Source organism: Columba livia, chromosome 3 (assembly GCF_036013475.1).
Source record: "Columba livia isolate bColLiv1 breed racing homer chromosome 3, bColLiv1.pat.W.v2, whole genome shotgun sequence".
NCBI lineage: Eukaryota > Metazoa > Chordata > Aves > Columbiformes > Columbidae > Columba > Columba livia.
In genome coordinates this window covers 90,964,871-90,980,146 of record NC_088604.1, presented here as the reverse complement: position 1 = coordinate 90,980,146, position 15,276 = coordinate 90,964,871, and the positions used below count along the sequence as shown (strand labels likewise).

General features: G+C 35.5%; 1 protein-coding gene across 2 annotated transcripts in view; it reads right to left on the bottom strand.

Annotated features, from left to right (window-relative positions):
* The window catches only part of BABAM2 (BRISC and BRCA1 A complex member 2), a 172,846-nt gene that overhangs the window by 100,092 nt on the left and 57,478 nt on the right, over positions 1-15,276 (bottom strand). For both annotated transcript variants that reach the window (XM_065058171.1, XM_065058172.1), the window contains exon 6: positions 13,451-13,525. In XM_065058171.1, coding sequence (XP_064914243.1) covers positions 13,451-13,525 — 75 coding nt within the window. The remainder of the gene's footprint in view (positions 1-13,450; positions 13,526-15,276) is intronic.

Here is a 15,276-nt window from a genome sequence, read left to right as displayed (position 1 = left end):
TTTTCAGACACTGTATTCCTTCATGTACTATTTGCAAGGAAATACTTCTCTGTAATAAAAATTCCTTCTGTATTTTTTTCACTCCCTTCCGACTTCCACCAAACAAGAAAGCATAACATACATCCTTTTATGGTTAAAAAGATCCTCACCAAGGTTCTTGATGTTCTTGGACAAGCGATGCCCACGTTACCACAACATTTTCTTGACTTAACACAGTTTGAAGATGAGGATGATGCCTTACATGCTCCAGGCTGAACAGATTTGTTAGGAAGACATGTCCTGACAGATGTGCTTAAGAGAATAAGGTCATTGATTAATCAAGAAAGGAGTCTATTAAAACAATGGCATTAATATATTTGCAGATGGTTACTTAACAGGACGCTGTCAAGGTATTTTCGTCAATTTTTGAATATTCCTTTCTCAATCAGCACTGATAAATGCTTTGCTGTGTATTTGTCTAGTTTTCAGCGTGTTAGAAGCTGGTTTGCAATCAATGGCTGCATAAAAAAAGTAAACAGTCCTGAACTAATTGTTTACTTAAAAATAATAAAACAAGCATTTTCAAATACTTTGTCCTCCATGTAGTATTTTTCTAAGGATCTGAATGCACTCATGTACAGGAGAAACACGTAAATATCTGGAGACAATGCTGTGAAAGTTTCAAACTAGTGTTTTCAAAAGTTCACATGCAGTAAGCTTCCAATATATTAATCTCAATAAGAATCTTTTTCATTGTATTTTTCAAAGAATCCATAATTAGAACAAAGATGAACAGATAAGACTTGTTTCCACTCTTTCTCTGCAATTCAAAAAGCACACTCCAATGTGTTTTGTACAGCTGTAAATATGTTAATTGATAGTACCTCCAAAAATTGCCTTAATATGGTGATATAGAGATTATTCATCTTTCTCTACAAATTCAGACTCTTGCTTTTGCTGTCCAACCACAAAATAGGTTTTGCATATTAAATGAGCTGTTAAGTTGTCTTCATATTGAAAACTTACAGCTGATTCTTTTAGCTCCCATGAAGGGGGAGGTTTCCTTCACAGTAAGTGATGAACAACTCAGTGGAGAAAGGAGAAAACCAGCTGCACCTTGACCTACTACTAACGTTCCGGCACTGAACACACTTAAAGATTTATTTTTAAAATATACAATCCCTTAGATTGGCGTTTTCAAATCAATTTAAACACCACTGATAGTTAGGTTGCAGGAAGGAGTTTACAACCAAATTCAACCAAATGTCTCAGCGCTAACCAAGTGGAAATATTCTACTTGGACATTCATTCCACTGGAGTAAAATTGTTCTGAAACTTTTTGGATTATGAAAAACTTTTTAATGTCATCAAGTTTTTCATTTTAATATACACACATTGTAATGATTTTTCCCTTGGCTTCAGATACAGTGCGTATGTGAGCACACTTCCAGATGCCTCCCGACCCTGTCCCCTCCTTTCTCCAACCTGTTTTTAGTCTCAAAGATAATTAAGTTCATAAAAGCTATATGAAGAACAGCAGTCAGGTAGAGGAGACAGACAACCGACTACCCTGTTATCGCAATAGGTAATTCAGCTTGCTATGAATGGCAGCAACTGGGGGTCAACCAGTGAACACGTTTCCCGTCTTCTCACTTGATAAATTGCTATGTGGGAGAACCACAGTGGCACAGCGTAGAGATTCAGGAAGACAAGGGATTTGACCTGTATGAAACAAAGCTTCAACATTTCTACTGCTCACAAACCTGGCTGTTTTACTTAAAATCTTAAAACCTACATCCGTGTGTGCCAGAAGACTGCACAGATATCACTCTATCAGGGTAGTCTTACTAAGCAAAGACTCACCTTCTGTCTTGCTGAACTGCATGGCAACTTAATTGTTCTCCCTATTTATACAGATCACTACTACAATTTTCCAAGTTTCCCAGGAATGCATCCCTCCAAACCTAACAGAATGTAATTTTTTTCACTCTTATATGGGTCTTTTTTCTTACTAGACTTCCAATGATTCTCAGTTCTTTCCTATTAAGTTACCTTTTTAGTGCTATTGCTTCTTTTTTATTTATTATTGAAGCATTTTATTAATATACTGTTTATTCATATGCAGTTACCTTTTGATAAGAGTGATAACGCTTTGTTATCACTGGCATAAATCTATCTATACCATTTTCCTAGGAGGGGCAAATTTATCCAGTTATATTCACAAAACTGATAAATAAGGAAGCCAAGGAAAAATAATTCTGCATACAGCAATACTGCTTCACATGAGTCAGAGAGATAATATATGCCTCCAAGTTGCTTTAACAGGTATAGTCTCCCAAATCTGATATTATCATTGCCTCAAGACCTGTAAACTGGGCTGCAGTTTGATCACACGTCTTTTCAAGAAGGAACTGGCAACATGTGGTAAACAAAAAAGAGATAATATTTTAGTTATTAAGTTGATGCCATACAGTAAAACTGCTGCTGCAAGAACACAATCGTAAAATGCCAGCCTTGTTTATTACAAATTCAGTTACACAGCTTCTCATAAAACATTTGCTATTGCAAACAGAAGAATCCCTCTGGTAATTTTGTTCCAACATTTCTTCTGTTTTAGCAGAGCTCATAAAGCATGCAGTCCTAAAGTTCCACATTATCGGCAACACAGTCCTTTATTTCTACCAAACAAGTTGCATAAATCCTGGTCACTGATCTTTACTCCAAATACACCGCCTGCTCTAAATAAGTCTTTTTCATTACCCAGTATCTACCTACTAATTTTCACACCTTGAAATAAAGTTTCAACAATGGTTTCTGATTTAAAAAAAAAAAAAACAAGAAAAACAAACAAAAACCAAACAAAACAAACAAAAACTTGCAAAAGTAGCTTGAGTTGCCACTTAAAAATGAATATTTAATACAAGATAAACAGCTCTTCTGTTCAGTAGTTCTTGTGCAGTCAAGGTTACTTACACAGAACAATTACTGCCATTTTAATAGCATTTTACATACACTGTCAAAATACATGATATGCATAAAACAAAATGGGTATGTAAAGAACGAAATTCTACCTAGAAAGCTACCACTTGTAAGCAAAGATGAAACAGTGTAAAGGATATAAGGCTAAAGTTGTATCTTAGTTTAGGTATCTGTCACCCAGAGAAAACTATCAGACAGTAAGCAAGCCAGATTTCATGTACTCTACTCCTTGCTCTGCTATTTATTTGCTTTTCAACTTTTTGGTTTTTTTTAAAACAGTGAAGCAGTTCCAGTGCTTTTCTTTCACACAGAACACAGCTGGGCTCTGTGAACTTTGGAAGGAAAATATCATAGAAGTTCTAAGCACCATCAGAGATATACTCAGTAGCATCAAGCTCTGTAATATATTGACAGGAGCCTGACTGCGAGAAATATTGTCTATTTTAATGAGCTTATTGCCACTGAAGTCAGTGGCATGTAGAGAGCATCTCATTCCTTTTAGAAATACAACCCAAATGCTTTTTGTTGCTTGCACAAATCGCTGGAACTCGGAGCCCCAGTCTTTTTAATGCTAGGAGCAGATTTGTTGTCGTTGAACTATACAGTTTGTTGGGTGTGGAAAAAAAGCAGCGTACAATTTTCCAATGGAAAAAGTGATTTATATGAGTCAATATAACATCTTATAAGTTATGGTACAAATGTTAAGAGGTATCCATGATAACTAAAATCAACAGGTGCTTAAGACACTCCAGGACAGTAAAGAATTTTAAGGAGAGACAACACAGAAATCTGTAGCAGTGGAAAAATGGCCTAAGAGAAAATTCTCCAACAACTCTGAAGTCATACAACTCTCCCTGCTGACAGAAATAGCCTGTTATTCCTTCAAGAAAAATGTGCCAAAATGCACTGGACCTGAACGACTGTTCATCGTAACTGTGATGAATTGCGAACGGTATAGAAGGAAGAGGAAAAGCAACATTCTGGTGAGAGCCCTGGACAAGCTCTCTACTCACAGCTCAGGATTCCACTGCAAATTTGTATACACCTAGTACCTCCATGCTTCAAGTTCTGTCTAAAAAAACAGAGGGTTTTTTCCATATGTCACACCTATTCTGAACAAGATATTAAATAAGAATTAATAAGATGCTCAGTTACTGTTATCATCTATCCTATGTAGATAAAAAGAGACAATACCTATATGTATGTCAAAACGATAACCTGTATATAATTTGACCTACATGTCAACAGCCAATATAATCACTTAATAGTAGTATGGAAATTAAGTAAGATTTATTACTTACAAAAAGTCATGAGTCTAGGTGAAATGAGGCAGAATTAATGATTTCATCTAGGACACACAACAATAAACGCTGAACAATGAAAATAATAATTTGGAACGAGTGTGTTTATTCTTTGTTAAACACCACATTGTCCTCAGGGTTCTTGCAAATGAGTAGCTGATTATTTACATACCATCAGTCAGTCATTAGTTCTAGCCCAGACATCAGTCACAATTGTCTAACATCTTTCTAGACCAGAAAAGACGTTACAGTAAAATACAGAATATCTGATCTCTCCAAATATATAAACATGTTTAGATATACTAAAAAGGGTACACATTTCAGCAGTTTATTACTAAAGCTAACTCGAATAAGCAAATCATTAAAATGACAAAGAGTGGCAGGAGTTGATGCAATATTATTAGCTTAACTCCATTTCACTATTTTCCTTCAGCAGGGGAACTACCCATCTATTTTATGTGGATATACTTAAAATATTGTTTGTGCACTCCAGACTGTTCATTACATCATTGAAAACGAACATTTAGTTCACAAACATACTTTTGCCCAAATGCTGATGTTCTAGTAACCTGTTAAGACCTATGGAGCACACCTAATTGCTTCCAATGAAGCCAAATTAACGCTCCTCCCCACTGCCCCATCTCTCCCATGGACGTGCTGTTTGCAATGATTGCAGGTCCCAGCACACAGGAGACATACAAGTTCCAGCACGAACATTTAAATCATTAAAACAGAAATAGACAGTCAACAGGTCTAAGTTTTATTTATCTTTCTTTCACTGTCTCACTGAGATGCTGCTGGACAAGGCAGCCTTTCCTTTAGCCTTCTCCATTTAAAGTCTCCCTCTAAAACAGAAAATACCAAAATACCCTGTATGTAAACAAGCAACTACTCTCCTAACTAGAAGTTACTATAGAAATGCAGAGCTTGATAGGAACATAGCACACTATTAATCAGCAATTAGTGGAAAAAATGCTGTGCTTTTGGTAACATGGAAGCAAAACAGCAGAATGTTCAAGATTTTTTTGCTGGTGGTAGTTTGTGTTTTGTTTTGGGTTTGTGTGTGTGGTTCTTTTTAATTATTATTATTTAATGTTTCGTAATATTACGATCAATGACATTGTCAGCATCAATTAGACAAAAATAAATGTGATGGATCATCCAGCCTCACAGCGTTAATATTTAGTGCTGAGAGTAACTGACTCAATAGTAAAGCTACAAAACCAAGTAAAAGTGGGCAGTGTAATACAGCTATTTTTCAGATACATATTAAAAGAAAAAAAAAAGAAAACCCCCTTTTTAGACTGCCAGCCATTAAAGGATTTTGTGTAATTAATAAAGTTACCAGTGCAAATCACAGAATCCAAAACAAGAATGACTAAGAATCATATAAATCATCATGCAGACATACATTTGTGTTAGTACTTTTCTTTCTTAAAAAGACAGACATGATCTAGTAACTTGAAAGTCAGAACAAGAAAACCCCAAAACACTAAGCCAACCCAATCACTATAACAGTAAATATCTGGCACTTTAGTAAAGACAGCCGACTTTAAAACCTCAAAATATGAGCTGCTGTAGGACTTAAGCCCTGATCTGAGACCTAAGGAAGAAACCTAATAGCAGAAAGAAGCTGTGGGCTCAACACTAAAATATTCTTCTTAACATCCTATCGTCATGTTTTATGTACGCCCACATTTGCAAAAGCAGATTTGCTGGTAAATGAATTTTACAAATTATTACTATGCTCCTATTCTGTGCTCAACAACTTCTCAAATACTTGGTCTTAGAAGAAGCAACAGGGAACTAAAGAAAAAGTTTTTTTAAAAAAAATATATCCCAGATCCTCTTCCCAGTTGAAGATCACTGTACATTGCTTGTTCTACATACTATGGGTGGACCATGACAGATAAATCAAGCACCATCATTATGTAATACCCTGCAATTATTTTTATGGCTATTGAATTCCATTCTTCCTATGCAACACATAGAACGCAAATGTAAAGCAACAGTACAAATTACAAGCCCCAACAAGGCAGTAAACCTGAACCAAGTCACGCAACAAAACATGTCTATAAACTTTCCCACCAGATGAAAAAAAGGCTTTTAAATTTCAGAAGCTGCTCTTTTCAACCTGTTTTTCTTCATGTTTTTTTCTTAAATTAAAAAAAACCCACCTATTTCTAGTCATCTCAGAGTACTAAATTAATAGTTCTATCAAATGACAGCAAAATTCACAGACATTGAGATGAGTATAGTAAGATGTGGTGGTCCTTTCTTTTACTATTGCATGATAAAAATAAAATGTTTAAATATAACTGTCATCAGAAATACAGTTGATGGGAGATTATGATTCATATTAAGATCACAACCTATAAAAATCACCAGCTGTACAGAATGAGCTGTTCCAGTTGACAGATCTTATTAACAGAATCTTCCAATAAATTACAGAAAAAGCTGATTTAAAAAATTGCTTTTGGCTTTCAGCATATGGAGCTTAAGGTGCTCTTGACACTACCATGTTTTATGTGGTTTTAGTGACTAGTTACTACAAACAAACCATGATGTTGTGGAAAAGTTGTGCTAACAAAATTTATTGAGAATGAAGGGAACCAATCAGTTTACAAAACTCAAATGTAACATGTTCTGATTATAAAGGATACTTTTACAGGGTTTTGCTTCCCTTGCTTTGTGGGCAGAATAGAATAAAATCATGGAAGGATGATTAATTAAATCATCGTTTCTGTAAGTATTTCTGGAGCTTCACTGAAGTGCAGCAGTAACGCTTTACTCTCAACTCTCCAATGCCAGAATCAGTAAATTCTGTGGCAAAGCAACAACTCTATCAGGTTAATTATTAGACTGCAGGAGTAAGACTAGCCACGGAGCACAATGCTTCTACACAGGGGAATAAGTAAGATCTTAACTTTTACCTACAGTGACAACTGAAACATCCTGCTAAATAAAAACCAAAACTAAAACCCCAAACCTTTACAGCTCACAGATTTTATGGTTTTAAGTAATTACGAAAACCTAGACACTTAGAAATATTTTATCACCAAAAAAGTCACCATTTTTTTGACTACATAACTTCTTAAACTGCCAAAGACATTTCATGACGCGAACACCTCTTAATTAATTTATTTATTTATATTTGGCCTCACTCATTATGCAAGTTCTCCTCCTTAGAGTCTCTGTGCTTCTGGCGACAAGCCGCTGCTCTGACACTGGCCACCGTACTGGGGAAAAGCGATGCTTCCTTGATGGTACTTCATTTAGTATTTTTTGATGAAAAAAGTGGACAGCAAAAGTAAACCACAGATTTCTTGGCACAGGCTAAAATGAAAGATTCTTAGAGACAAGTATCAATGACATTTCTTCTTGATAAACGTCTTCTGCACACACAGGTTACGTTTATTTTCACACCGTCTAGATTATACAATTTACTGGCTTCAGCCACTACAAACTATGCTGCCAGTACTAACTTGCATGGACACACTTCTAATCTAAAATCTCAATAGCTCATTATAATTGCATGTTATAAAGCTTGCATTTAAACTATTAACAGAAGAGACTAGACAATCTTTGACAATTTGATATTCTGTTTAAGTAATGTAATGCTCATACAAGAAGCAATCTAGAGAATATCATACTGACATCTACTTTTAAAATTTAAACTGTTTATTCCAAATGCTTACATACAACTCAAGATAAAGGACACATTATGGAATACAATTCAGGCAGTTAAATTTATGCCTCTGTCACAAAGTCCTAAGTAGCATATGATTAACAGCAGTCTATATATTATCCTAAAAGATCTCGATAGAAAGCATGGTCAAAGTATTGTCAATTACGATAAGTACGCATTATTTCTGGATTACCTAAAAGTCTTATAAACAGCTAGTTTTCCTGTTTGTAAAAGAGGTAAAACGACAGCTGTCACCACAGACATGACAAGCTTCATTTGATGTACAGGTTCATCATTCTACCCAATCTAGAAGACATATATACATTAAGGGAAGACAGTGAAATAGTACATACTGCTGCCCATCACAGTGTATAACAGTCTAGCGTAAAAACAGCAAGTCAGATCTGGACTCTTAATTCCTTCTTACCATTGACTTTGTGACCATAAGACACTACACATCAGGTTTTGGTTAGCCAGCTACCAACAAAATCAATTGAAGTTTAAAAGCTAAAGAAAATATTGTACTTTTTCAGGACATTTAGCTCAAGTTTTTGAGTTAAGCAGCGATAAATCAAACTGATAAATCACAATAGTAAAGACACTGGCCTGGAAAAGATCTCATTAGACCTTGCATATCATACTTGACTTTTGTTTGTTCTCCACTATAGCTGATTACTCAAACATACATAAGTATTGCAGTCTTTTCACAGTACCTGGAATTTGGTCTACGTTGTAAACAAAAGTTGCACCGAAGTCTTTTAACAGACTTCCAAATTATGAAATCACAGTAAAGAAAAACACAAATAGGTTCTTACCTTTCAATTTGAACATGAGGATAAACCTTTTCCATTGACAGTCTTACACACAACTGTTTGGCCCCTGGCAATGTGTCTAGACAATGTCTGTTATTTGTTTCAGTTCTGAAAGATATGCACTAAATACAATGGTCATCACAAAAAAGCTCTTCAGAAAAAACAAGTTTAAAGATCTTTTCAATCTTCTACAAAAATAAATGAGGTGTGCTTTACATATTTTCTTCACACTTGAATAGTAAGAAATTATTGGAAGGCTGCTGGTCACGGCATCATAACTAGACTGGTCCAGATATTAGCTGTTCACCATGCCAGAACAAGCAGGTACATAAGAAAAACTAATGAATACCTTATAAATTACATGCAAGAAGGTGGTGGTAATCAGGGCACATCTTAATCAGCAAAAACATCAAAAAAAACATGTAAATAAAAGAAAAATACCTAAATGTCTTGTTTTCAACAGCATCACTGGCAACATACTCTAAATTTACTCATACTGTGGAATCATACTACAGCCATATAATCCTGTACAATTTGTAAATTACTGAGCCGGAGATATTTAACAAATTATCATTATGACAACATATACCCCCACAGTTGAACAAATGAATAAAACAAACTTTGGGTGAGGTATTTCAGATGCTAAGTCTATTACCTTCATTATTACTGCAGCATACATGGTATTTTCTAAAGAGGCATCCATGTGAACTAGAGAATGACTCAAAACCTGTATGTACAGTGAACAGTTCCATTTATAAAATACTGTGGCTAAAGTTTAAAATGTTGCTAACAACACAAAACAGTGTAAGCCAAAATGAATGTGCTGATTAAAAATCCAACTGCAAAAAAAGGGAAAGTATAATATAAATAGCTACAGATGCAAGAATTTTCCTGAGCCAAAGCCACATGCTTGTCAAATAAGAGAACCTTAATGAAAGACTTATTAGTAATCAACTTTGCAGTACTTTGAGCCACAAGCTTGATTCTGCAGTTGTTTCAACACTTACAATATTCATTTATGTCAAATGGATCGGCATAACAAAACAAAGTAAAAGTGGATACAGAGACCCACATTCAATTCAAAATCTTTGTATTAAAGTAAAAATTTGTAAAGGAGAAAATATGAATGGTTATTTTTTCCAAAATGTGCTTTTGCATTGTAAGCCAACAGTTGTTTTCCAACAGTTCTTTACCTTGGAAAATAAAGAATGATATATTTTCTTTCAAATATGAATGAATATGCCAAGAAACCTTACGAAAAAAGATTTATCTTCTGCAGCCATTACTACAAGGGGTACTATATTTCCAAATAAATAATGTCTGAAGAACATTTAATAGAATTCCAGAATTCAAAGGTAGAGAGATTGTACTCTGCATCGCTCTTTTAATCATTCTCGATGTCCTTCACATACTTTCCTTAAAATGCACACACGCTTGAACTGAATTTTAAGTTTAATGCAGCAAATATCTTTAAAATAACCTGGTAAATCCGCCTCTCCAGTCCATAACAATCTAACTTAACTAATGTCTTCAAATTTTTATTCTTCATAGGGAAAGGAAAATACTCTCACCACCACCAGTACAAAGTTTATAGACTACGATCTTACGATTCAGGGGTTTATTTTCAACAGTTCCTAAGACTTTGTAACACTAGAGACCGTTCTCACAGCTTACATCCTCAAATCTGGATACTGGCTTACTATTCAAAGTTTTACAGTCATGCTTGCAGTGTGATTACCTACTGACATCAACAAAAATTTCAGAAAAGCATTATAAATCATTGGAGTACTAGGAGTGATTGATAAGGCAAGCACAATGTTTTTTAAATATTTCACCAGATTTCAATACAAGTAGTATTCATTAAACATAAAATAAGATGGCAGAGACAGTATAACACAGGTTTGAACTTTGCAAATCATTACAGAGAAGCAACTGCACACTATAAGGCTGGCAACACACTGAACATAATCCAAGCATATTAAATTCCACAGTTCAAACATTAAGCTATTAATACACTGCAGACGTCAATTACTGATTGCTCGTCCACCTTTCAGGATAATATATTGACCATTATTTCCTCTGCATCAATGAATGCTCTATCACGTACCACCATCCAGCAAGTAGCATTGAAGCCAACGTAACTGGCAGATGATGGAAAATAAAGTACTATTATTTTTGTTACCAAAAAAATATATCTATTTATGTCAAAAGTCTCATCCAGAAAACAGAAAACAGATATACGCAGCTTAAAAAAAATAAGATTTTTTTTAAATAGCTTTATGAGTTTGGAGTAGCCAGAGGATAATTATTTCAACTACAAAGTAGTTCCAATTCTACCTGCCTTTATATTGTTATCATATGAGAAGACATCCACATAGCTGGTAATGTCAGAACACAAGGAGCTAAAGGCAACGGGGCCAAGGATCTGTATCTGCTACAGAGTGCTCTCTGTCATAATCCACACTGGAGCTGGAGTCAAATCATCCCTCATCTGTCAACAAACACTACTGGAATGTAATAACAATTCTTCTCTGGTGGCTACTCATCCAGACTACACATCACCTTCCTACTACAGACAGTTCATCTGTCAATTCACATAGCAGAAGTCTGCACAAGAAATCTAAGGATTTCATCGGTATGTTGTCTTAAAAACCCAGGCTACTACATATAAAAATACATTAATTTTAAAACTGCAAAGCTAAGACATTATGATTTTAGAAATGTCAAAATAAAAGTAGACTGGGAAACTCTGATTCCACTACTTCAGTGTGTATCTCTTCACATCACACAATCTACATATGCGTGCAAAATAAATACATGTTTTCCTTCATACTAATGAATCATTCAGTACTCAGAGTGATCAACCCTCCAGGAAGCAGCTGTGGAGCACTGATGACTTATCCACAGTATATCAACCTTGTTTAAAGAAGGTAGAAGATTTCTAGTGAACATGATAGGGAATTACAGAAAGAGGAGTATGCTGTGAGGTATTAAAACATCACTCTTTAGAAACAAAAATAGAATCTTTTTTTATCACAGGGTTCCTACATGATGACAGTTCCATAAATCATATATCACCTTCCAACCTTCAAGTCATGCAGTTTCCTCAGAAGCTCAACAGAGATAAAGGACAGTCCTGTGACGCAGTATGCACATGTCCTAAAATTTTTGACCGATTTAAAATTGTTCCTGGAAAATACAGCACTTGGAGTTCTGACAGGAGCAGACAGCATAGTTCACATTAGATGTTCTCAATCTCCTTTTTTCCACAGAATCTTTCAGAAGGAAATCACAGCTATCCTGTTGCTGCATCCTGCTTCTCAGCACCGTAATTCCTGAAAAGGCCTTGGCCAACCCTTTTACATCGGACTGAAATATTGCCATCAAGTCACTAGAGAAGGCCCTGATAACAGCCCATGTCCCAGCTGTTGCCTTTTACCATGATCACAGAAACACACTGAAAATATATGGATGCTTTTGAGAAAGTTAGGAGCACCTCATTACTCAAACAGCAAACAGTCTACAGAAGGTAAAGAGACCACAGGATAACAATGTCAGCCTACAACCAAAAATTTCCGTCAGATTGTAGTTTTGCCTGCCTGTATTTTCATGGTTCTTAGCCGAAGACATCTTATTTGGAGAAAGACTGCAGATTCATGTTTGCAATTGTCATCTAACAATAGCTGAAGACAGTTCTAACAATAAGATGAAGAAAAGGTAATAGGATCTACATCTCAGCACGTTAGCTGCTAAATATTAAGCAGTTGTTCAGAAGTAAAAAACTGAGTAAGGAAACAGACATGCAGTTTAAAGGAAAGACAGAGAGAACCCAAATCTCTCACTGTGTTCTCTCAATATAGTAACACTGAATGTCTCACAAGCTGCCACAGTAACTGCTTGAAAGAGTGATGCCTTATTGTGAAAACCCTTCAACTCAAATTATTCCATGCTAGTAATTTGTCACAAGCTTTTGTTTTTTGTCTGTGTGTGCGTGTGGTCTTGTTTCGTTTTTTGGTTTGGTTTTGTTTATTTTTTTTTCCTCTTAGCAAATAAATAAATACATTTTTCTAACTCACACCAATACTCTACATTCCTACTTTCTAAAGTACCTGGTCAAATTAGTGTTCATTGTAAACAATGAAGCAAAGTAATAATTGAAATCTGCAGTTCACATCATCAGCATTTGCTTTCACACTCTGTTAAGAACGGTTTATTTAGTTTGTTGTTCTGCTTCTACTATTAATATCAAGGCTACTGGTACAGTTGGACTGTTCACTAAAAAAAACCCAACACTTACTAGCCTGAAATTCTGTAGACTCACATAAAAGAGTTTATCTGGAAATATTTAGATTTATTTCCTAAGATAATACCTTGGATATGGTCAGGACTTTGCTACTTATCATAGTGTCTAAAATCCGAGAACATCTGCATTGCATGGAATCTTCTACAACAACCCAAATCCTGCAGGGTCCTTTAGAGTGATAGGTGTATATTTACTACCTGGTAAAACAGCACGAAAAACAACGGTGTGTCTAATATCACCTTCCCATAACACAACCCAATCAGCTTTAGAAATGGTGGATTTCACACTCTTGGGGAGGAGGAGGGCAGGAAAATCAAAATAGTTACTCAGAATATTTCAATAATTCACATTCTTGCACAAATACTGTCAACTTAGACATTCATTTTACCTTGAGAAGGTATGTAGGAATATTGCTGAAATCTACAGGCAGCTTCAAGAGGAAGCGAGCTGAGAATTCTCCAGTCTGTGGAAAAAAGGTAACACTAATGAGACCTGGTGTCTAAAACAGAACCACAGATTGAGTGTTCTGAGGATGAAATATTAACCAGAAAATGTGCAAGAGCTCACACCAAACAGACGGGTTGAAATTTGAAACAAAATTTCTCAATGTAATTACTGAAGAGGAAAAAATAATTTCTAGATTTCACAGATGTTGTATGAGAAAACACCTTAAAAAGCATAAAACATCATTGCCAGTAGGTCAAGAGCAAAAAGGAGTCAGAATAAAACAATGACTATGACAAAAATCAGACTACACTTTGTTAGGCCCTAAATATAGATGTATCTTGGCCGTACTCATTTCCGGACAAAGGTCCGTCAAGACCTGTACACGCTCTGAAACCAAAGCTAAAAAACTGGCAAATTCATCAGAGCATATAAATAAAACAGAAGCATCTCCACAAACACTGCAGGCATACGTAAGAGAATTTGCACCGCATAAGGTGAGAATGTATCAAAAATGGCCTCTGAATAAACATAGACAAAATAACTGAATTAGAAGGTTTTATAGGATTTATTTTCAGAATTATGTGATGCTTAACACCTAGACAACCATCTCCTGAAAATTTGCCAAGCATCCCCTACACATTGCCCTTTTTTTTTTTTTTTTTTGCATAAAGTGTATGCAAAGGAAATGGAACGGATTTCCTTTCTGTTTCATACACTTCCTTAAAACCAGACTTTGTCCACCTGGTTATGAAGCAATGAAGTTGGCTCTTTGAAAAACAAATGCTTGCTTGATTTCCTTCATATTATTTTTTTGTCATTGCTATTTTTAATTCAATAAAATAGCCACACAGCAGCTATATTTTTCACGTTGAATTAGTACAAAAAGCATTAAACATTAATTTTATGCCACTAAGTGCAGAAAATTAGGGTATCTTGAGACAAGGCAGTAAAACTTTTTTCAGTTTTAACACTGCCCTGTTTTTCCATACATTACTTAGTTACGTGATGACATAGAGTTTTTAAAAAACAGTACTTCATTTTAACAGGCCAGGGGACAAATCAGAGTTATATGAATATACAGCATTTGTTCTGTCACAGTAACACATATGTACTACCTCACTATTTCCCGAACATAGTTATCTTTACCTAATTTTCATTTTAATATTTTAAATGTTTCGCATAGCCAAAGGAAGAATAAAAATACTTTAAACAAGAAATGTCCAATTACACAAATTTTAACAAAGTGCAAAAGCATCTATGGCAAGCACGCATACTGCTATTCGCATTAAAAATGTGAATGCAAATACTATACTAGATTTAAACGGGATTGTCTTGATTCTGTATAACTTGCAATCAAAACACTGCAATATGCTCCAAGATGCGGATCTTCTGTGTCATTCAATGAAGATCATTTTGTGCTGTGTAACTCCCCCCCAGTTGCGGAAGGGCAGGGAGCAGCCCCTGCCCGTGGTGCTCGGCCACCCAACCCCAACCAGCCAGGCAGCAGCAGGTCCCATCAAATGAATTTCTGGCCACAGCACCAACACGCTGGAGAGTTCGCTGGCATCTAAATCAGCTGGCACTCTGCCAACATGAAGCTACTAAGCTAGGTAATAATTCATCTATTTGTGGCAGATCTTGGAGATCACTTCAGAAAATTTGGAATACTGGTACAAAGGTATAAAAGCAAATTTCTGTTCCTGTCTGGGACACAGCACTGAATTCAAGTCTCCTCTTCAAACTTTTCAACTCATCTGTGTTAGATGA